Raw genomic sequence first — 25,306 nt, forward strand, 5'->3', positions numbered from 1 at the left:
ATAATGCCTGAAACACAGAACAGCAGTCCCCAAGCTTTTCGGCACCAGGGATGGAGTGGGGTTGTGGAAGACAATTTTTCCACAGATCAGGGTACAGGGTGGGGGTGGGGACATGGTTTCTGTATGATTCAAAAGTATTACACTGACTGTGCACTTTATTTCTATTGTTATTACATCATCTGCACCTTAGATCATCAGGTATTAGATCCCGGAGGTTGGAGACCGCTGACACAGAAGACACTCACAGCTCTTGAAATGAGGTAAAACATGCATAACATCTCCATTAACCTTAGCAAGGGATAAAAAAAACTTCAAGTTACAACATGCACAGAACAGAAGATAAAGTTGTAAAATACTTTTTATTGTAAAAACAGAGTCAATAGAGGTTGACAACATAAATGTTATCTCAGAACATTTCCCCTTGGTTCTTGGATTTCCTAGGTTCCCATGTACCACCAAGTCTCCATTAGCACATGCCAGGTTTTATGGTTCTTTTCAGATATGTTTATTGATTATGTGTAAATATTGCTTAGAAACAAAAGTCCATATGATATTAAAACAAACAAAATACCTGCTGTGCCTTTCTTTCACATTTCCTACAGGGAGACCTATCTCAGGTGCTTTCACAATTTAAAAGTTAAGTTAGCGCCTTAACCAAACCAAAGAATCCTCTGTCACAAATTATTAAATCAAACCTCTCATGACATTTCCCATACATCCAGATTTAAAGATTTTAAAACAAAATGAATTTAGAATTTAAAACAAACTTCAGGCTGATTTTTCATATTTGAAAGACTATTTGCAGCATACAAATGGAGAGAGTAGTGCAAAACGCATCAAGTTTTATATGATAAATATACTTTCAACCTAATGGCTGCCTCAAAAGCAAAGAGTGAAAAATTATCCCTTCTCAAAAGCAATCTAGATGGACTCAATAAAGTTCACAATTTAGAAAGATCAACTGCTACTCTATTTCCATAGATTGCAAAATGATTTCAGAAACATATTAAAACATACCATTGTTTTACAAAAATAGAAATATTATTTGGGACTTTACAAAATTTTATAAAATATAACACTATATTTGTAAATTCGAGATAGTTTCACACTGAAATAGAAAATACTTCCACAGATATGAAGTCTATCAAACTTAACTGGTCTGTGCTGACCATCCTCCTACATTATTTCTTCCAAATCTTTAACTATTATCTGTGCTCTAGCGTGAGATTTTTTTAAAGAGATTGTTTATATTTCAAGAAATTGTATAAGATTTTTCATTTTTGAAATAATGTTAAAGCAGATGAATTTATACCTAAAAATGTGTCAGTGGAAATAATGCAATGACCATTTGCCCTTGGTAAATTTCAAACCAAACTCCTAAGAATGGCAATTATAATTTGGTACCTATAGAAAGTAAAAATATAATAACAATAATATTTTATGAAAAAATATTCATACAGAATGAAGGACCTCAAAATTTAGTTACTTGTAGGTGTCAAATGAGAAGCATTTCCTAATTACACCCATCTATAACATTCATTTTATCACCTCAGAAAGCACCAGTGTACTTTTAAAACAAAACTAAAAAGTGAGAAGGTAGGGGCTTATTTCATGCAACAGTGCTATTATGATAAGGCACCACCTGGTATATGAAAAAGTCAAAGTATTTCCAAAACATGTATTTCTGTTACTGGTATCTTAACCTTTAGATAGGATGGTTAGAAAAAAGCTAATAACATAATTCACTAACCACATCTTACTCCTTTCTCCATCATTCTTTGCTTTTAGTTTTTCCATATAACAGAACATATAATAAACAACAATGCAGCACATGATATGTTAAACATCTCTTCCCAACCATCCAAGAAAGTAGTCTAGAATTAAAACAAGAAACCAAACATTTGTCTGATATATTTGCAATAGCCTATCCCTGTAGAAGAACAGGGAGCTGGGGGAGGTAAGGAGAGGTTGTGGGGGGAGGGGGATGATAACAGGACCTATTTTCTATAGAGTATACTGAGGCACATAGGTTGAAAATTTCTCAGGCAAATTCATGGCAAGAGCAAAATGGAGAGAAAGCTCAGAATTTTACATTCCCCCAGAGCTGATTTCTCAGACAGTCACACCCGATTAAATATTTCAAAATATGCCCTTAGTCACTGCTATCATCATCATCATCATCATCAGATACGTCATTTAAAGGCGGCTTCAGTGACTGACTGTAAGAGTCTGATCTAGCAGGCTGGCACGTGGCCATGTCCCCAGTAGAAAGCAGGTCATAGCAGAAGTCACAAATCCGCACAGGCTTAGAGGACTGGCTGGGAAGAAGAAATCTCTTTTCAGAGCAGGGCCCACAGACAACAAAACCACATTTGCGGCAATGGTGACGACGATTAACAGGTGTGAATTTTGCTTTCTGACAACGCATACATACAGTTGCCTCAGAGTCAGGAACCCAGACGGCAGCATGTTCATTACTGGGTGTCTTCCCACTTTTGGAGAGTAAATCAGTGACACATTTATTTATATGATTCATCCATTCTGACTTCTCAGTGGCAGTGGCAGCATAAACTGCAAATGATTTCGTTGGTGTCTTGATCAGCCATCCATTCCTCAAGTCTCCCTCATCTTTGATGGAATCAATTGTGACATTTTCCAGGGGAATAATATGTTGTTTGTTATATTTTTTCTTCTGGATGACAATATTGCCATATACAAGAATATCATTAAATAAGAAAAACTGCCTTGCTTTGGGCTTTTTCCTGCACAACTTAGTCAATACGCCTTCGCCAATAAGAACACGTCCAGGTATAGTTAAGGGTTGGCCAGCTGCTCCAAAACAGTTTTCTACTATATTTATACGTCTAGTATTTGCTTCACTATTTGCCAAGCGATCCACCATCTTTTGCTAATAGCCTTAAAAGAGAGAGAGAGAGAAATTAAATTAGCACATACAAATTATAAATTCATGTAAGTTTTAAAAACTGACATCATCTAAATTTAATCTAACAAATCATACTTTTACCCCAAAGCAAAGTTCTCCAATTGTTTCTAAAATAATCACTAAGCACACCAAAAGAGCTAACATCTCTCGATTTTTATAATCATCAAAAACACTATTCACCACCTCAACGTATGTACCAGACTAGTTAAGGTATTTATGAAAGAATAAACTTCCTACAGACATAAAACAACAATTAGAAAATTAATATAAGTCATCAGGTCCATAAAATTTAATCTCAGAGGTATTAAACAAGAGGGTCAAATATTATATTAATATAAACTAAGAAAAATGACTAATTTTTCCAGTAAACTCTTACCACTGAGCTATAGCCTCAGTTCTCTCACCTGATTACCAGAATGGTTTCCCAACACATCTCACTGCCTGCGGTCTTGCCCCTTAAATCAATCTTCAGGCAATAATTTCACAAAAGCAAATCTGATCATGCCATTACTCAAAATTACTCCCCTTAACCTATAAAATGCAGAATCTTTAGGATGGCATAAAGCCCTTCATTATCTGGTTCTTGCTTATCTTCCCAGACTCATCCTAAGTCACTCTTTACCTCAAATCCTATGTTCTAAGAAAACCCTATCACTGGCAGTCACTTCAACGACACAGATCATCTCTCATGCTGCTGCATCCTTTACTATTCACTTCCCTGGTAGCTCAGATGGTAAAGCATCTGCCTACAATGCAGGAGACCTGGGTTCGATCCCTGGGTCGGGAAGATCCCCTGGAGAAGGAAATGGCAACCCACTCCAGTATTCTTGCCTGGAAAATCCCATGGATGGAGGATCCTGGTAGGCTACAGTCCATGGGGTCGCAAAGAGTCGGACACAACTGAGCGACTTCACTTCACTTCACCCCCAGCTAACTCTTCAGTTCAGTTCAGTCACTGAGTCATGTCCGACTCTTTGCGACCCTATGAATCACAGCACGCCAGGCCTCCCTGTCCATCACTAACTCCCGGAGTTTACTCAAATTCATGCCCATCGAGTCAGTGATGCCATCCAGCCATCTCATCCTCTGTCGTCCCCTTCTCCTCCTGCCCCCAATCCCTCCCAGCATCAGGGTCTTTTCCAGCGAGTCAACTCTTTGCATGAGGTGGTCAAAGTATTGGAGTTTCAGCTTCAGCATCAGTCCTTCCAATGAACACCCAGAACTGATCTCCTTTAGGATGGACTGGTTGGATCTCCTTCAAGTCCAAGGGACTTTCAAGAGTCTTCTCCAACACCACAGTCCAAAAGCATCAATTCTTCGGCGCTCAGCTTTCTTCACAGCGTATCCTTCAAAACTCAGTTTAGGTTATCATGCCTACTCCAGGAAGCCTTCCTTAAACTCAGTTAGACTAAACACCTTCCTCTGTGCTCTTCATATTCTCTGTACCTTCTGGACTTACTCTTGTGGAAGGACTGAAATTTGTCTTCTCCATAGGCTGCAATGGAAACTAAAAGGCACAAACCATCTGATATCTACCTTTGAAACTCACGTCTTCTGGCACAGCAAAAGTGCTTAAAAATGTTGACAAGAACATCTTAGCAATATGCAAAACCCACATTAATCTAATTTTAAATGAGCATAGATTTAAGCACTAGATCTAATTTTTCCCCCAATTTTGGGTCCTTATAAAGCCTTCTTGCCTTCCACAAGGGTGGACTCTGCCCTGAAAGTTATTCCCAAGAATTAATGACAATGCATGGCTCCAAACTGTGATGGCCTCTCTTTCTAATTAGGGCAAATCTGCCAGCCAGTTAAAAGTCTACTGTCTTACACACAAGTGCATCACAGAAGAGGAAATAAAAAACAGTAAACATACAAAGAGGCTCAATTCCATTTATAATTAAATAAGCAAATAAAACATTAGGATATTTTTTCATTCAGCAGATTAACAAAATTTTTAAAATTTCTTAGAAGTAATACTATTAAGGATATAGGGAAACAGTTACCCTCATACACTACAGAAAATATGTGTACCTGTAGATCCAGGTGCTTAAAAGAAACTGACTTAAGTGCATAAAGATATGTACAGCGATTTTCAATACAGCACTGTAACAGGAAAAAAAAAAGGAAAAGCTCCAAATGTTTAAAAAAAGGAATTGGCTGAACAAATATGCTAAATATCTGTTAAGAATGTGACAGATCTAAATACAGTGATATGGGAAAATGTTCAAGATATTCAGGTGGGGAAAATTGAACATAATGGTCTCATTTTTGTTTCAAATATATACCAAATTTCATCAAATCTAAGATCCTGTTGATTTTTAAGGTAACAGTCTCATTTTATGTGCTATTGAGAATGAAAAATGTTGCCAATTAAATCATGGTACACTTTTGATTATAAGACATCCCAATTTTAAAGACACAAAATATAGTAAAACCTGTTCATGTTTACAGTCAATGAAATATGATATAAGCGCATAATCACAGACACTAGTTAAATGTATAAAATTAGAAAACTATATATTATAATATCCACAATGGTTATTTAGCTCTGGCAAGTACAATTATGGATAATTTTTCATATTTACATTATAGTCAAACACTCAACGTGTTTGTTAGGCACTTAGGTACAGGAAAAAAAAAATCTAAATAACACAGGCAAGGTCCCCACTCTTCAAAGCTTACCTCCTAGTTGGGGAGGAGGTAAACAGGAAAACAGGAAAAGAAAAAACAAAAATCAAGAAAATCTGTGCAGTGGTTTTCACACTTATTATTTTACTGTTTTAACTGTCTCAAACTCCTGTGAAATAACTAGAGAAGTTTTTCTCTCCCAAAGAAGCATCTAGTAATATTAGCTGAAATGTGAGCTGAAGGAGAATCTAAGGCATGAAGAGATTCAGGCAAACAGTCTGGAATAACTACTCACTGGGAGCTCAAGCAAGAGCTGAGCACTGCACATGCATTACTATACTTCCTACCCAGATCAACTTTATGATATAAGATGCACTATTAGCTCCATTTTACAGATGAGCAAATGGACATAAAGGAGTTAAGTACCATGCTCATAGCTGTCACAGAACTGGGGCTCAAAGCTGATTCCTCCATGCTGTAGCCAATATATTACGGCACACTAACTATTCCTTAAGGCTCCACTGACTCTACAAGAACTAAGAAAGCTACTGCTAGCCTCTGGACTCTCACAGTAAACCCTAAATATACTGAGGATAAAAGAATACTAATTTGAGAAAGGAGAGGTCATCATTATTTATTTGGCCAGTCTTCTGATTTTGCAATGTATGAAGCCTGAATCTCTGTTCATAAATCTTTCTCCCTGTTTAAGAATTATGCAACAAAAGTACAGTTTAGGGCATTAACTGTTACTTGGCTAGAACAAATAGCTTTCAAAGTTTGACAGTGACACTGATATGAAATGTATTTCATATTGCAGTGTTACAAACATATATAATTCAACTATGTATCATGTATTCTGCTGCTGCTGCTAAGTCGCTTCAGTCGTGTCTGACTCAGTGCAACCCCATAGACGGCAGCCCACCAGGCTCCGCTGTCCCTAGGATTCTCCAGGCAATATGGAGTGGGTTGCTATTTCCTTCTCCAATGCGTGAAAGTGAAGTCGCTCAGTCATGTCTGACTCTGCGACCCCATGGACTGCAGCCCCCCAGACTCCTCCGTCCATGGGATTTTCCAGGCAAGGGTACTGGAATGGGTTGCCATTGCCTTCTCCAAATGTATTCTAGCATCTTCATTTATTTTAATGACAGCTGAAGCCCATTTGATTGACTTCGGTAATGGACTGTGACCTATTAATACATTTGAAAAACAATGAGCACAAAGAACTTAAGACCTTTGGCCTCCCTTCCCTTATCCCTGTCAGTCCTGAAATATTTTCTGACAAGAAAAGGGGAAGCACTGAGCTTGAAAACCCAAGAATATACATACACAGAAGAGAAGGTTGGCTGGGCACCACAGGGAGGGACTAAGGATAGAAGACTAGCAAACGGGAAATCAAAATACTACCTTTCGCTGGATAACTGCTAGATACCCCAAGGCAGGTTCTCAATAAACTGGATTTATAAGGCACTAGCCTTTGGCCTAGGCTGAAATAGGACCTCTACCTTCTCCCAGAGTCCAAATTCAAGTCTACCACCTGAGGTGCCCCAAACAGTAAGAACTCTCAAAGAGTTTTGTGAGAGTATCAGAATACAAGGATACTGAAGCTAGCCAAAGAGTGAGCCCCTTGCATGTCTGCAGGAAAAGAAGACAACTATTAATATAAAATGTGGCCCAACTGAACTTTTGTCTACTTTTCTTAGGCAGGAATACCAGTGAATATAGTAAGAGCTGGGAAGAATAAATCTTCTGGCACAGAAGACTTCTTTAGGATAGATTCCAAGAAGTAAAATTACTGGGTCAAAAGGCACCAATGTTCAAAGCACAGGCTACCTTTTACAGAATTTCCATTCTGAAAGGCAATACCAATTTACCAAGTGGCACGATGACCCAACCCATCTGGTCTCACACAGAACATTTTCCTTTAAAAATTTCAGCAGGGTAGATATTTTTAAATGTAGATTTTTTATTCATTTCTCTTACTTCTATTTATTATGTTTATCCATTCAAAAACTGTTTACTGAATATTTTCTAAATGCCGGATATTATCCTTTTCCTCTCAGAGCTCACAGTCTAGTGGAGAAGAAAGACAGTAAGTAAGTAAATGAACGGGTGATTCTAAAAGGTCAAATGCAATGAAGGAAATCAGCAGTGTGCCAAGATATAGGGAAAAAACTCATTTATTGAATAATTCAAAGACTTCACTGAGGTGGTGCTACACACTGGGTCTTAAAGGATGAGGAGTCAGCTTTACAAAGGAACTAATACTATGAACAAAGGTCCTACAACAAGAAAGAAGAGTACTTTCAATTTAATTGAATGTTTTATTTTATAGCAACCTAGTGAGACTGGCCATTTTCTAATATGTTTACTAATCTGTATTCCTATGTTCATATATTTAGATTATTAACCTGTATATTATACATAAAGGCTATTAACCCATTTATCTCAGTGCTTTTCCTAGTATATTATTCTGCAATTTTGTTTATGGTGTTTGACATAGAGGGAGTTTTTCTTAAGTAGTTATACTTACATACATTTTCCTTTGTGACTTTCCCATGACTCCTAAACTTTTCTTATCCAGGTATCAGATGTTACCATTTAGTATTCTGTTTTATGACATGAATTTTACATTTAATGCTTTTATACACCTGAAATTTATTCTGGCATAGGTAAGAAACCCTTTTTTCTTTAAAATATTCACATTCTAAAGATGCTAACTGCTCCAGAATCACCAAATACTGTGTGACCTCCGGTTTCCACACATATAAATGGAAATAATAATAGCTGCATCAGGAGAGGATTAAAGGAGATAATGCATAAATAATGTTCAAAGCAAGTAGTCAACAAGTGGTAGCTATTATTTATTGCTATTAATAATCCAATCTACTGATTTATGATATTCTATCATATTAAATTTTTATACAGTATTATAACACTACTTCTGGGCTGTCTGGTCTAATCCTTTACTCTGTTTTTAATTCTTTTGTCAGTAACATGCACCTGGTAAAACTAGCCTAGAGTATTTCCCATTACTTAACATTTTACATGTTTTAGCTGATCTCCTCTGATTATTCATCCAGATGACATCTACTCAGAACAGTGGTTCCCAACTTAGCTGCCTGAAACCACAGGGGAGCTCTAACCTATAGAATACTAGAAAGAATAGTCATCTCAATGTACCATCTGGGTCCAAAATAGTCTTTTTACTTATTTTTAATATATTGTCATTTTACAACTAACTTACAGCAATACAAATAAAGGGATAGTAAAAAAAATTACTTTAAGAACAATCTTTATAAAAATTTAAACACAGCAAATTTCTTATTACATGTTTCTGTTATTGAATGCATACAGAAGCAAAACAATCTGTATGTTTGCAAAGGATAAAAGATGTATCCTTTAAATGCAACTAACTGCTCATAAGTTATCAAGCATGAATCTACAACATTTCCATTTGCTTTTAGGAGTATTGTTTACTAATTAATTCTGAGTCTGAGAAATCGTCAAGAAAATCATCAGTTGAAGACTTGCAGTCTGAGATTTCACTAATAATGCTTTATCATCATTATTAAGTCTAAGTGTAGCCTTTTCTTTCCACTTATCTTCTGACTTGTCTAATCACTCTGAAATGTATGGTTTTGTCCTTTTATTGTCATTATATGGAACATGTAAAATGAAAAAATCTATATTCGCAAATGTTAAATGAAAGCTTAAAATAAACAGAAAAGACCAAGAAGGATATCTCCAAACTGCTCTTGTATCTTTTTGAAAAATGATGCAATACTTTGGTTAATGTAATAAAAAAACTGAAAAATGGTGCAATGGTGGTGATATATTTTATCACTGTATCATCCTTCTAGGCAATTACTTCTATGTTCTTTTTTTTGGGGGGGGGGGGTTAATAATTCCTAATAGTAAAATGCTTCATGATATAGGGAAAATAAGATCACTAAAATCCTGTACTGTATCTTAGATTTATACATGTCTAATAAGCCCATATGGTAATCACAAGCCATGTTATTTAGTAAGTAAAATTTCCTTTTTGTTTTGAAAATCTCTAAGAAATAATAAAACATATAAATATTAATCACTACAAATAATTACAACTGATTAAAACAGAAATTCAAAAACCAAAATTGAAACCAATAGACTGATGATAAATATAAAAGGTTAAGAATCATGGTTATCTAGATCTCTCCCCAAGATGTTCTGATTTTATTAGTCTGAGGTATGTGGGGTATGGCCTACACTGATATCCTTTAAAATTCCCCAGGTAATTCTACTGTGCAGCTAAGGTTTAGAGCCATGTTAAATTACAATAAATAAATGAAAAAAAAATAAACAGACCAAATCCACTGAAATTTTGATGAATTCATATTATAGTCATAAATTAACTTGTCATAGTCAGATGTTAATTTATAATTTAAAATGTTCCTAACAGGTTGATACTATCTCTTCCCAAGATTTTAAATCTTGGGTTAATGGGCCCAGAAATTCTGTAGGTTTCCTATCACAGGATTATTATGTTACTTACATAGATTCCCAGGTACTTCATACTTTTGTTGCTATTTTGAATCTAATCTCTTTTCCACACTGTATTTTCTAATTCATTATAAGAAAAGTACTAATATTTCTGTTAGTTTCTTCCCACATCCAGCCACTTCGGGGAACCCTCCATTCTAACCCCTCCAGTACCCTGGCCTGAGAATCCCATGGACGGAGGAGCCGGGCGGGCTGCATTCCGGGTCGCACAGAGGACGCGACTGAGCACAGCACAGCACACGCTCTATCAGTTCTCCATGTGACCTCCTCTGTCTTCTTTTCCAGCAAATGGTGTCTGGCAGCCTTAATTCATAGTTTAAAACAGGAAAAGCATACCGAAAACAAAACAAAGAAATCCTCTTAACCTTTATACAGTCAGCTTTATAAACCAATTTTTAAAAATTAAGCCATCCAAAGTTTCAAAAAAAGTTTTCTTGTAGACAAGAACCGTATTTGAATTGTCCAAGTTTCACTCTAGTCTTTTGCTAACCTTGTTTCTAAAGTTAATATGTTCCTCAGCGGAGTATCTACCACCTGTTAAAAATGAAATACTAGATGAGGCAAAAACTCTCTTAAAAAGAATACTGGTTACAACTGAGAAGCGAGTCCAACTGTCACAGAATACTATGGCCCAGTTCTTCTTACAGAAAACCAATACCTCTTATCTCATCCTTGTGGGTGAGTTTAAAACAAAAAATCATCTAATTTCTTACTTGAATCCAAGACATCTGATATCAGTGAGAATGAGTATTCATTCAACTGTGCACTGTACCGGAAAAAACAATAAACTATGAACCAAAAGACCTGGATTCTAATCTCAGCTCAGGCACTAAATAAGAAATTTCATACAAACTACCTAACCGCTCTATACCCACCCACACCAGCCACCACCTTGAATAAAATAATCTGCAAAGCCCTTTCTGTCTTTAAAATAATGAACTCTGCTAACAGATAACACTTCTGCTTTAATGCAAGGCTTTGTTGTTTCTGTTTTTTGTTTTTAGTCGCTACGTCGTGCCCAACTCTTTTGCGACCCTGTGAACTGCAGCCCACCAGGCTCTCTGTCCAAAGGATCTCCCAAGCAAGAATACTGGAGTGGGTTGCCATTTTCTTCCCCAGGAGACTTCCCAACCCAGGGATTGAACCCACAACTCCTGCACTGGCAGGCAGATTCTTTACCACTGAGCCACCAGGGAAGCCCACTACAAGTCTTACTTGCCTACAAATTATTTTCAAATTTTTGACTGTGTCTTAACATCAATCAACATTTTTAAATCTGTGTTACTGCTGAATTCAGACTACAGCAAATGTAGAAGGAAAAGAAGACACAAACAGGAAAGCAGGGAGGAAAAAGATATTTTCAAAAAGTAGCAACTATCAGAGGTAGATCCTCCTTGGGCAAATGTCTAAGTGTTACAGCAGACTATCCCTCTCCTAATACACCTAAGTCTAATGAACAATTATTCTAAACACCTAAGAAAAGGGCAAAAGGTTTTACTTTCGAAAGTTATATAACTTAGTAAGTATAATAATAATAATCAGGGAATTCTAGGTAAGACGATCAATAAAATACTAGGATAATAAAGCAAGAAACAGTTGAACATGTGGCAAATTAAATTTGGCATTTTAGTAAAATGTACTTATTCCATCAATAAGAAAAGACAAAGTTTTTCCCTCTCCTTTCCAGTAGGACACCATTTTTTTTTTAATGCATGTTTTTCCATTATACTTTGCTACCTTCAGAAATAAATATTCCATTCATGCGGACTTTACCATGCATTTGGGGAAAGCCACTGAAGACACAAGAAACTTAAAATATATGGTAATAAGTACTAAATATGCTCAAAATAATTATTCAAACACTAACAGGAAGTGAAAAGTAAAGCTATGACTAATTTAGCATCTCAGTAAGGGCAGTTTCAAATAGGTTAGGCATGATAGAAAAACTCACTATGGTATATAAAGAACAACTAAGCCACAGTTGAAGATTTTCTAAAATTAATTTAGAAAACCAGAAGGGTCACATTATGAATTTTTTTAAAAAAAGGTCTTTAGAGAGGGGAAGAATACGACCTCAAGCAAAAACAAGTCTTCAACTTGCATTTAAACCACATCACAGAAGACAACATTAATATTCTTTAACTACAGCTATGATCAGGTAACTCTCTATTCAACAACCAAAGGTTCCCTGGTCAACTAAATCAAATCCAAAATCCTTAATCTAGTATGTAAAGCCCTTAAGTCAAGCCCCAGCCTGCCTATCTTTTCAGTTTTGCCTCTTTCTGTAAGTTCTCTTATAACCAAACCAGGATATTCCCAGGATATGCTCTGGGCTTCCTCCCCTCCACCTGCTACTCTGAAATCTATTCAGTCAATTCAGTAACCTCACTGCCACGTGGTGTTTCACCTGTACCATTTTATGGCACTTACAATTCTATTAAATTTTATAAAAATGTCTATGTCTGCTTAATTTCAACAGACTTGGAGGTTCCTGAAAAAAAAGAACATCATTTCCTACAACTTTGTATTCCCAACAGCGCCTACAAAATTGCTTGCATATACATACCAACAATGTGCACTGAGCAGTTAAAAGTGGCAGCAACTTCTCAATCTTGGGTTTTATAAAAATCAAAGACATCATTTTTGACATTCATAGTACTAATTTTCACACAAAACAGGAACCACACCCCACACATCAAATGCTTCACTAGGCCCACAGATTTTAAATTTACAGCAAATGTTCTGGTCTATTTAACTATGGTATCTAATTATGAATTCTAAGTGTTGAGCATAGCAGATCCTGTTTTTAAAGTCTCAATCTCATGATAATATATAAAGATGATTTCTTCTCTTGCCAAAAAGCACAGCTGTTTAGTTAGCAAATAAAAAATGATGATGTATGCGTATTTTCATCAACAAATTTCACATTAAAAAACTGCATCATGTCAGAAAGTATTTGTACAGGGGCAGCTGTACAGTGCTGACAGCTGTTAAATCATTGTATAATATTTGAAAAATAAAGCTGGTACCCATTATAGCCCTAATAGTAGTTACAATCTCATTACATTCAAGACTTTATGCTTTGTGTTAAAGGGAAAAAAAGAATGAACCAGACACTGGGAATTAAGACGTGTTTCCAAAAAGTTTTAATAAAAAGCACAATGAAATAAATACTATAATTTTAAAAAAGTGGTAAGGAAGAATGTAGCAGTTGAACACTTGAAACAGGCTGTGAAAAAAAAAGTTGAACTTCAAAAGACAAAAAAATGATACAGCATAAAGCCCTACAAGTAAAAATGTGTTGTAAAAAAGTTACATGTACTCCACTACCTTGCTTTTAAAATCTGAAGAACTGTGAGGACTCCTAATTTTTAAAATAAAGTGTATCCCCCGCTCCCCCGGAAAAAAAAAATTACATGTACAGCTGCAGAAGACGCAGTATAAGAGTTATTCAGCAGAAAAAGTTATTTAGTGGGAAAATAGTGGAGAAAAACAAGTGAGAGATCTTGTTGATTCCTGAGGGTTCTTTTCAAAGCTTCAGGAATAAGTGGCCTGATTTGATCTGGATTCTTCTAAGATAACTGTGGAAACAATGAAAAGATTTTAGAAGGGAGAGACTGAAAGCAGGACCCAGTTGAAAAATTACAAAAGGGGAAAGTTGAGGCGAGTCTGAAGTTTGCAACAAGAAAAGGAAAAACTGGTAAGGTTCAGGACTGCCATAACTAATTAAATGTGGAAGAGTAAAACTGAAATTAAATCCCTGGGTTCTTAGTGTAAGCAATATGGAAGCTAGTAAAATCAGTAATTTTCAATGAATTTCAAGTAAAAAAACATTTACTGATCACTTTGTACAAAGGTAGAGGTACTCAAAACTCCCAATTTTTGTGAAGAAAGATAGTCACCAAGCTTACATACACAGATATATGTAATTCATTGTTACACATTAGGGTATGTTTCCAAAGGAAAGAGGATGATGGGAGAAACTGATAAGGAAGGAAACAAAATAAGAAAGTGTTTGGTAGCATACAATGTGCTATGAACTGAGGAATATGATTACCTCAAATCTGTGCACTCAAAGTCTAAAGGAGCAGAGGAAAAACCAAAACATAAAATTTTTTTAATTAAAAAAATAAAAAGAGTGATGAAACCTCAGGCCAAAGATTATGGTTGGCTTTGATGGTATAGTAACTTTGATCAGGGGGAATATTTAGAAACTCTTAAATGACTAGAAATTCAAGCTAGGCCTTAGAGCAAAAGTCAAACTATTTAGGGGAGAGGGAGAGAGAAAGATGATGATGGTGTTCAAATAAAATAAGGAAATAACTGAGCCCAGGCTGGAAGAAGCAGGGTCTGGGGAAAGTATAGCAGTAAAGTAGAAATCTGGCAAGACAGTGAAGAGCCAAAATACAAAGGAAAAGTAAGCATCAGACTGACTAGCTTAGGCTTTACTATACAGGCAATGGGAAGACTACGGTTTTTAACTAGGAGAATATTAATAAATACGCAGAGGCAGAATACAGGATGAGACGACCAAAGAAGCAATACTGAAGGGAAAAAAAGAAAAAAGCAGGGGTATATTACAACATTCTCTAAATGAGAGGTAACAAGTCTAAGCCACAAATTTGACACCAGAAATAAGAGAGATTACTGAGGTAAGGCAGAAAGGATTTAGCAACCAAGTGAATGTGTTTGAAACTGAATGTAAGATAACTTGTTTTACAGCATTTAAGGTTTAAGCATAAGCCATTGGGCAGGTCAGATGCTAGCTTTGTTCCAGGAGGGAGAAGAAATCATTCTGGGATATACTTATCTTGAAGTACCTTCAGGGTATCCATCATACAAACATCTATCAGACAACAGAAACACCAAGAAAAGCAGGAAGCTCCAGGACATAAAGAGATGTGAAGAGATGACTGTTGTTGCCGTGAATGAGAGGAGAGGGCAGAGGACTAACCTTCGGGGGACGCCTAATTTAAAAAGCAGGAGAGAAGCAAGAGAAGGAGACAAGAGAGCACAAAGCACCTTTTCAACACGCTTTCACACGTCCCACGAGTCTCAGAGACTAAATCAGCTTGTGCCAAAAGGCCACAATACGCACTAAACGTGGTGGGAAAAAATCAAGGACTAAAGGTTAAGATATAGTAATATTTCAGAGAGCAGAGTTCTTTGATTCTGGAATTTTTAACCACAGAAGTTTATCCTGAAAAATAAAACTCTTGGGAGTGGTAGTAGGGGGCTGTAAAACAAATTCTTCCCTGTGGCATCAACTCTAATAGCGATAAACAGAACCTAAATTTCTAGCCCTAGAAAGGAATGGCTAAATGTAACATTTAAAAAGCCAAATATCAGGACTTGCCTGGCGGTCCAGTGGCTAAGAATCCAAACTAAGATATCTCATGCGGTGGAGCAACAAAGCCTGGGCACTGTAACTACTGCGCCTGCACCGCCGCACCGAAGCTCCCTGCATGCCGCAGCTGAGACCTGATGCAGCCAAACAAATTTTTTTAAAAAGCCAAATATCATAAAAGAAAACATTTTACTACATAAACATATTAAACTTCAACACTGGTGGGAGGGGCATTAAAGTTAAAGAAAAACTGTTGCACAATGTGGCAAAGGATCACATTTTTAATATATAAAGGGCTCCCATAAATCATGAGATAAAAGGAAAATATTTCCCCCCAAAATGGGTAAGATACAAATGGCAATTTCCAAAGGAACAAATGAAGTGAAAGTGAAAGTCACTTAGTCGTGTCCAACTCTTTGGGACCCCATGGACTATACAGAACATGGAATTCTCCAGGCCAGAATACTGGAGTGGGTAGTCTTTCCCTTTTCCAGGGGATCGTCCCAACTCGGACTCAACCCAGGTCTCCCGCATTGCAGGTAGATTCTTTACCATCTGAGCTATCAGGGAACAAATGAAAACAACCAGTAAATGGAAAAAAACATTGGCTCTAAGTGCAAATCAATGAAATAAAAATTTAAATGATGTATTATTCACCTAAGATGTGGAGAAAATGAGCACGCATAGCCTTCAGAGTATATATTGGATCAGCTTTTCAAAATGCCATTTCTGGCAATGTAAGCACTTTAAAAAGTTTCTACAATTTTACCTCCAAGAATAAATGCAAAAAATAATTAGACCAGTGTACAAAATTGTTTACATGAAGACGTTCACTGTAGCTTTGTCTATAATGCTGAACAGTCAGAAACAACCTAAACATTCAACAAAAAAAAATTATGGCATATCCATACAATGGATTTTTAAATAGCTCTTCAGAGAACACAGATTAATATTTAACATGGAAAATTGCTAAATAAGGCAGTTTATGAAATAAAAGCTTCTAAACAGCACATACAATATAAATCTTTTTCTTTAAAGTCTGGAAAAACACCCACCAAAAATTCAGTACTGGTTATCTCTAAGTATTGATACTAAGGTGAAATATTTTGACACTGCCTAATTATTTTATATTGAACATATTCTCATAAACAAAGAAATCGGTTTTAAATTAAAATATAAAGAATATTTAGAAAAATATAATGAACACAAAATTATAATTAGGGGCTTCCCTGGTCGCTCAGTAGGTAAAGAATCCACCTGCCAATGCAGAAGAAGAATACAAGTTTTTTTTTCCTTCAACTACTGTTTAAACAAAACAAATATAAAGAATTAAATGGAAATGTAAAGAAAAAGAAAGATGAAAGAGTTGATGCAAAGAAGAAAACAGAAAATTCACATCACAAAATCCATAGAAGGAAGCAAGGTCATCTGTTAAGGAGTCAAGTGTTTCAAGACTGGGTTTAGCAACCTGAGTTAGGAGTGAAAAGGCAATAAAGAAAATAAGTCAACTTTGGGATGAAAAAGATCAGAAATGAACTAACACACAGGCAGCTGGAAAACAAATATTTAACAGCCATGATAGATGTGCTTTTTTCGGGGGTGCTGCTGCTGCTGCTGCTAAATCACTTCAGTCGTGTCTGACTCTGTGCAACCCCATAGACGGCAGCCCACCAGGCTCCTCCGTCCCTGGGATTCTCCAGGCCAAGAACACTGGAGTGGGTTATGGCAACCTACTCCAGTACTCTTGCCTGGAGAATCCCAGGGACGGAGGAGCCTGGTAGGCTACAGTCCATGGGGTCTCGAAAAGTCGGGCATGACTGAGCAACTTCACTTTCGGGGGTGCTAGGCAGGGAGAAAAGAAAAAGTAAAAGGTGTTATTTACAAGTTGAGAATTGACCAGTAACATGAGGTCAAGGAGAGAAGGACTATGTGGTACTAGTGGGTTCATAGTATATGAACTACAGAATTCAAGATTGGCAAAAGGGAAGAAAACTAACAGCCTGGGAAGGATTGCAGGTGACCAGAAGGACAAAAAGTTGGTTCACTGGATAGGATGGAAAATACAAAGACAGACCCTTGAATGACAATCTCTGGTCACAGTTTAAGACCTGAGGTCTAAATGATGACAAGGTTAAAGAACACAGTCATTCATGCAGGTCATTAATGTAAAGTGGAGATGAAGGTCACTGAACTTGGTGAACTGTAGGTCTGAATGTGGTCTTTCTGGCCTGAAGTAAAGGTAACTATTACTTTAATCTTTGTGCACTTCCCTTTCCTCCAAATTCACTCTTTCTAACCTGACAGGAATTTGGCTGGTACTTAACCTCTCTCTGCACTTTACTCAACCACAAAATGAAGAGAATAAGGAGATGAGAGACTGAATTAAATGAATGGTTCTCAACCCTGACTGCACATTAAAACAAAGAGACAAACAAAAAAACTGGCAAAGCTACCTATACTTTGATTCCAAAGCCAGTGATTGTGATTAATTGTTGAAGGGTGGGGTTCAGGAATCAAGTATTTTTTAAGAAGTTACTCAGGGAACTCTAATGAGCAGCCAAAGTTGAGAACTGAACTAGGTATTTCTAAAGGTTCCTTCCCTTTTAAAACTTTGTTCACTGCCACTGTGCTCATTTGCTGATTAACCTATTGAACATCCTGCACCAAGCACTTCCACAAACATCTTAGTAAACACTGGGAGGCAAATGTTTCTGTGTCAATTTACAAATAAGTTCAGTGAAGGTTAAAGAAATGAAGTGACCTGTTCAAGATTCAAGAGTCACAAGCTAGAATGGAGCCCAGCTAGAATTGAGGTTTGATTTGATTTTGTTCCAATCCATCCTACATGTAACTTGCTTTCTCTAGCACTCACAACAATTACTTGAATGCCTTCTGTTCTCTTCCCAGGACCCCCTCTCCTCCCACCCCCAAGCAAAGCACAAAGTTTGTGATTTACAAGTTGACTGGAGAGAAAATTATGGGAACAAGGAATTAACCCCAAATTTTACAGTAATTTCATTACAGAATTACAGACCACCACCTAGGGAGGGTTTGCAATTTAAAACAGCACTATGAGAGTGTATTACGGAGTGCATTTTATTCACTTAAGCCAACATACACCTTGTTATTAAACACACAGCTGGTGTACAAAGCTGGTTTTCAAAAATAAATTTATCAACAGAAATGCAATTTTTATGTTTTCCAATAAGCAAGATGTTCTGAAACAAAATTCTAAGACAATTCTAGCAAAACAGTAAGTGACAAGAGAAATGAGAGTGTTCCATCAAATAACTTAAATGTATAAACATGATCTTCAAATTTTTAAGGCATTAACTATTTCTATCCAGTGCAAACATTAAACACAGTTGCACTTTAAAAGTATGATTACTATCTTTTTTGCTGACCCACTGCTGCTGCTTCTTTGTTGATTATACTTCAGTACATTATCTACTTGGAAATTTCATAAACATTCAAGTTCTGTACCCCTAGTCCAAATTTAGTTGAGTTACAAAGATAAAATCTCAAAAAGAAAAAAAAAGGCAATTAGAAAAGGTCTAACTACTTTCACTCTTGGAAAGTGCAATTTAACAAGAAATTCATGAAGTATATTTATAAAAGTGTATGTGTATTCATCCATTCAAACCTTTCATGAGCATCATGTTCTCAGCACCCCGAGGAGGAAGAGGCAAGTCAGAGCTCATGTAACGCTTGCTGTTGAGGAAGTGCCATGGCAGAAAAATGTAATATTTACTGGGATTCATCTGGACAGATAAGTGACTTATTCTTGGGGAGAAAAGGGGGTGGGATAAGGAGAACTGTGCAAAAAAGCTTTAAAGAGCACAGGTTGAGTATTTTTAAGAGAAAAAATTTCAGTATATAAAACCTTGGAAATGAGGGAAATTCCTAGGAAACACACACGCACTCACTAAGGAACTCAATTAAAATCAGAAAGAGCAGGTAGGACAGAGAAAACAAAGTGGACAGAAACTGCTCCACGGGAATGAGTTAAGTATCCTGCAAAGGTATACGATAAGAAAAATGAGAAGGCTTCAGTCATAAGACCTCAGTTAAACACCAACTTGTCCGCTAGATTTATGACATCAGTTAAATCACCTCAATTTTAGGTAACTTTTCATCCAGAAAAACACATATGTATAATGGCAATCACCTGACAATGAAAAAAGCAAAACAAAAACTAAGAATATTAGCAATCAAACCTGAGCAGAAGTTATATTTTTACCTACAGATTAAGAAGAGAAATTCTCCAAGACACTTTAAAGGATTTATCTTCTTTGTGATTAAGAGTGCTCTCAGTACAATTAATAAATTTGGAAGCCCAGATGCCTCTATTAAAACTAGTAATTGACATCCATTTACTTGGGTGATTCAAGCTGAATCTTTTTTGCTGCCTTGGTCAAGGCACCAGTTTTATTTTTTGAGGCGATTACATGTGCTTTCCACATAAGTAACTTAATACCATTCACCTCCAACGCTGCGAGGACCGAAGAGATTAAAAACAGAAGCCTTCGTTAATACTGAATTAACCCGAGGACCCCATGAGCTACCAGAGTACAGAAAAATGTAAATACTCAGAACACGGGAGGCATGCACCCTTAAGGAACCAAACGAGGGGGAAAACTTTACAATGTCAAGATCACTTCACCTTATTCTTAAGGGAACAACACATGCCTTTTGGTGATCGGTCTTGGCTTTCCTCGCTGAAGTTCTTCAGTAACGCACTAAAAAAACAACAAACCTTGAGTCTATGAATTACAGAGACGGGCTTGGTTATCTGTAACCTTCATACTACCCGTTCTTTTCACCGCACACTCGCAAGTTACTATTACAACTTAGTAAGAGCGCACAGGGGGTATTCAAGCCGCACGAACAGCAAGCTCTCGGCATCAAACACAAATTTTAAAGAAAAACTTTGGCATACGACTTTAAAAGACTCCAAGTGAGTAAGGCGTCAGAGCCAGCCCTTCTATCAGGGCAAATTGTGCGGTGCCTTTTTTTTTTTTTGCCTCAAATCACATAAAAAGACACTGTTCAAGTTCTCAAATCACATAAAAAGACGCTGTTCAAGTTACAAGTTCCCTGATGCCCAGACCCTCCAAACTTTCTGGACAGAAAGACGCTGGCACCCCAAGACGCCAGTGGCCACGACGGACACCCAAATCTTCACGCCCTCACAACTTCTCGCCGGATCGCGGGGTCCTCCTCCCCGCGGGCCGGACGAGCACCCGCGCGGCCCTCCCTGCGGCCCGCGAGCCCTCCGGCGGACGGCCGCGGCCCCCTCAGGGCGCGGGGAGCCGCCCGGGAGCGCCCCGTTTCTCACAGACCCCAACATGGCGTCGACCGCCGCCGCTGCCGCCGCCGCCGCCGCCCGAAACGACGACACCTCCCCGCGCCGCCGACGGCCCGGGGACCGCGGGGGGGAAGCGCCCGGAAAGTTTCGCTTCTCTTCTCCCGGCCCGCCGGGGGGCCGCCCGACGACCAAGCCCGGGCTTCACCTACCCAGCCGGGCGCGGACGGCCGCAGCGGCGAAGGTCCGACTTCTCCTCGTCCCGGGCGCCGCGCACGGACCCTCCTTGCTTCCCCGCCCCAGCTTCGAGGGTGTGCTGCCAGCGGCCCCGCGCAGCCGGCGCGATCCGGACGCCGCGGGCGGGCGGGCGGGCGTTGCAGACGCTCGCAGGTGACCCTCCCGCCCCTCCAGTCGAAGCCCACAACGGCCGCCGGGGCTGGCCTCTCCCCTGCGCGCGCGCGCAGAAGCGCGCCGCCACCCACACGCCGGGCGCGGGCGCGGGCGCGAGCACACCCCCAGCGCTCGCTCCCCGCCCTTTCTGGCCTGCTCCCTCGCCCCGCCCGGGCAGTCCCGCGCGCCGGGCCCGAGGGGGCGGGGCCAGCGCGGAGGCCACACCCGCCTGGGCGGCTGGGGCTCGGGATTGGCTCCTCTGCTCGGAGTCGAGGGCGCGCGCCCTGACGCGGATTGGCTGCACGTGAGACGTCTTTTACCTGGGCTGCGGGGCGCAGGCGAGCCCTCGGAAAGGATGGTTCACCTCCTCGTGAAGTGCTTAACGACGCTATAAAAATGGAAGGATGGCTAGGCCCCTTTCTCGTCACCCCGAACGGGCCTTTGCGGGGAATTCAGGAACTTTCCGCAACCGGGAAATGAAAGCTTTGGATTTAGATGCCCAAGGCGTCCGGGTAGACATCTGTTTGCTACATCCCCGAAGCGCGGCCGTTCCTGCCCCCTCACGTGTTCCATCCACTTGCTCGCCCTGAAAATCCTACCGCTTGAAACACATACCCCACATACTCCGCACAGCCTTTTAAGTGATGCCCTTATTCCCTGGCTTAGAATTCTGGTCTTTCCCAAAATTTTCTGTGACACCACAAACGTGCTTCACACTCTTGGGAAACAGTGATGATGGGTATACAGTATATAAGGTCGAACGTGCCCTTCATTTATACCACAGCTAAGTGCGCTGGTGAGTCCGTGGAGACGTAAAAGATGCCTAAGGTACACAAGAACTGGGGGCCTGGTGGCGGGGGGGGGAGGGGGGGAAGACTGCTTATTCACTTCAAACAAGAAGTGAATAGGCAGAAATTAGATTTGAGTAAATTTTATCTTTCCCGTTGATCAAGATTTTGAAAAAATACCTTTTTCTTTTATATTTTTCTTTTTTTTATTGTTTTCTTCATTTTTGTTTTTTTTCTTTTCTTTGAAATAGTAACTTTTTTTTTTTTTAACCTTTGATTGTTGTTGAATCGGAGCCATCAGAACCCACACACATAAAAGAGCACCCACCTAGGGAACATAAGGCAGGTCTTGGTTCCAACCAGCTTTCTTTTGGTCTGGGATCTGCTCTCTCCAGATCTTCCACCTCCCCTCCTTTTCTGTTTGAATATATCAGAAACAAATATTTTTTTAAAGAATTGGTGACTAGAACAAAACTGGAAAGGATGAATTTTTTAAATAGGAAAACAGGAAATCACCATCACAGAAACCTTTACAAGTGTTAGCTGTCGTTGTCTGTAAACAAGTACTAATGTTCCTAGAACTCTCATCTCAACCATCACCATACCCCAAATTCATTTAACCTCATTCCCCCTCTGCATACAGAACAGCCTCTGTCAGTGGAAAGAAGGATGGACTTACCTCCAAAATCCCTTTAAATTTTGAGGTTAGGAATTGCTATGTTTGATCAGTTGTCTAAGGTCTAGTCTAAAGTGATAGGAAACATTTTTGATCACTCACCTATTAGTAAAAATGTTTGCCCTCTCTCACCTCCCATTATACTTATTTAGCTTACCATAAATATGGGGACTTCCCTTCTGGCTAAGTGGTAGACTCTGCCTGTCAATACAGGAGACATGGGTTCAATCCCTGAGTCAGAAAGATTCCCGGGAGAAGGAAATGGCAACCCACTCCAGTATTCTTGCCTGGGAAATTCCATGGACAGGGAAGTCTGGTGGGCTACAGTCCATGGGGTTGCAAAAGTCACATGACTTTGTGAGTAAACAACAACAAAAGGCATGGACTTAGCAGCCAAAAGGACTAATCAAAGTTTGGCTTTGCCACCAGCTACACAGTATCAAAAGGCAAAAAGATATGACACAGGAAGATGAGGCCCCCAGATTGGTATGTGCCCAATATGCTACTGGGGAAGAGCAGAGAAATAGCTCCAGAAAGAATGAAGAGGCTGGGCCAAAGCAGAAATGACGCTCAGATGTGAATTCGTATGGTGGTGAAAGTAAGGTCCAATGTTGTAAAGAACACTATGGCATAGGAACCTGGAATGTTAGGTCCATGAATCAAGGTAAGTTGGATGTGGTCAAGCAGGAGATGGCAAGAGTGAACATCAATATTTTGGGAATCAGTGAATTAAAATAGATGGGAATGAGCAGATTTAATTCAGATGAGCATTATATCTACTGCTGTGGGCAGGAATCCCTTAGAAGAAATGGAATAGCCCTCATAGTTAACAAAAAGAGTCCAAAATGCAGTACTTCAAGAAGCAACAGTTAGAACCAGATATGGAATGAACTGGTTCCAACTTGGGAAAGGAGTGTGTCAAGGCTGTTATTGTCACCCTGCTTATTTAACTTATATGCATAGTACATCATGTGAAATGCCAAGCTGGATGACTCACAAGTTGAAATCAAGATTGCCAGGAGAAATACCAACAACTTCAGGTATGCAGATGTCACCATTCCAATGGCAGAAAGCAAAGAGGAACTAAAGAGCTTCTTGATGAGGGTGAAAGAGGAGAGTGGAAAAGCTAGTTTGTAACTCAACATTCAAAAAACCAAGATTATGGCATCCAGTCCCATCACTTCACAGCAAATAGGAAAAAAAATGGAAACAGTGACAGCGTTTATTCTCTTGGGATCCAAAATCACTGCAGACAGTGACTGAAGCTTAATGAAATTAAGACCCTTGCTCTTTGGAAGAAAAGCTATGACAAACCTAGACAGCATATTAAAAAGCTGAGACATCACTTTACTGACAAAGTTCCATCTAGTCAAAGCAATGGTTTTTCCAGTAGTCATGTATGGATGGGAGAGTTGTACCATAAAGAAAGCTGAGAACCAAAGAATTGATGCTTTCAAACTGTGGTGCTGGAGAACTCTTGAGAGTCCCTTGGACTGCAAGGAGATCCAACCAGTCCATCTTAAAGGAAATCAGTCCTGAATATTCATTGGAAGGACTGATGCTAAAGCTGAAGCTCCAATACTTTGGCCACTTGATTCAAAGAGCCAACTCATTGGAGAAGATCCTGATGCTGGGAAAGATTGAGGGCAGAAGGAGAAGGGGACGGCAGAGGATGAGATGTTTGGACGGTTATCACCGACTCAATGGACATGAGTTTGAGCAAGCTCCGGGAGATGGTGAAAGAAGGGAAGCCTGGCATGCTGCAGTGCATGGGGTCGCAGAGTCAGACACGAACAGCGACTGAATAACAATCTGTGTCCTTGGCCACACCCAAATTTTGCCTTAGTTTCTCATTTGTAACATTAGGATATTTAAATTATCTACCTCACAGCATCATTATGAAGATAAAATGAGTTAATATTTGTAAAGCATAGTGCCTAGTACATGGGAAGGGCTATAAATGTAAAATATATATAATTAATTATGTATAAAATAATATACATAACATATGCACACATGGGGGGCTTCTCTGGTGGCTCAGACAGTAAAGAATTTGCCTGCAATGCAGGAGACCTGAGTTCAGTCCCTGGGTCAAGAAGATTCCCTGGAGAAGGGAATGACTACCGACTCCAGTTTTCTTGCCTGGAGAATTCCATGGAGGAGCCTGGCGGGCTACAGTCTGTGGGGTCGAAAGGAGTCAGACACGACTGAGCAAGTAACACTTTAGCCAACTGTAGTTATTTAAATTAAAATGTTTGTTCCTGGGGGGATTTCCCTGGTGATACAGTGAATAAGAATCTGCTTTCCAATGCAGGGCACACAGGTTTGATCCCTGATCTGGGAAGATTTCCCGTGCCTTGAAGTAACTCAAACCCATGCATGGCAACTACCAAGCCCACCCTCTAGAGCCCTGGAGCCGCAACTACTGAAGCCCATGCCCCTGGAGTCTGTTCTCTGCAAAAAGAAAAGCCACTGCAATGAGAAGTCCTGGCACCGGATCCAACAGTAGCCCCCGCTCACAATAGCTAAAGAAAGCCCGAGTGCAGCAACGGAAGAGCCGAGCGAACCAAAAAGAAATAAAACAAAAAATTTAGCTCCTGGGACTTCCCTGGCAGTCCAGTGGTTACGACTCCTCCTTCCAATGCAGGAAGCTTGGGTCCTAATTGGGGAACAAAGATTTGCA

The 25,306-nt window shown here is 39.1% G+C and overlaps 1 protein-coding gene across 5 annotated transcripts; it reads right to left on the bottom strand.

Annotated features, from left to right (window-relative positions):
• Window positions 1-340: 340 nt before the first annotated feature.
• On the bottom strand, window positions 341-21,288 carry PLEKHF2 (pleckstrin homology and FYVE domain containing 2). 5 transcript variants are annotated; one of them, XM_043880056.1, is made up of 3 exons: window positions 20,982-21,281; window positions 20,154-20,203; window positions 341-2,916 (listed from the first exon to the last, which is right to left on the bottom strand). In XM_043880056.1, exon 3 carries the CDS (start codon window positions 2,900-2,902, stop codon window positions 2,153-2,155), a length of 750 nt encoding a protein of 249 aa, XP_043735991.1. In that variant the 5' UTR covers window positions 2,903-2,916; window positions 20,154-20,203; window positions 20,982-21,281; the 3' UTR covers window positions 341-2,152. The 5 variants fall into 5 exon arrangements, 4 of the variants coding, with proteins under 4 accessions (XP_043735991.1, XP_043735989.1, XP_043735988.1 ...); XM_043880054.1 differs by having other exon boundaries at window positions 20,128-20,203; XM_043880053.1 differs by lacking the exon at window positions 20,982-21,281 and adding an exon at window positions 20,807-20,856 and having other exon boundaries at window positions 20,128-20,203.
• Between the last annotated feature and the right edge of the window lie 4,018 nt (window positions 21,289-25,306).

This window comes from Cervus elaphus, chromosome 21 (genome assembly GCF_910594005.1).
Source record: "Cervus elaphus chromosome 21, mCerEla1.1, whole genome shotgun sequence".
Lineage (NCBI taxonomy): Eukaryota > Metazoa > Chordata > Mammalia > Artiodactyla > Cervidae > Cervus > Cervus elaphus.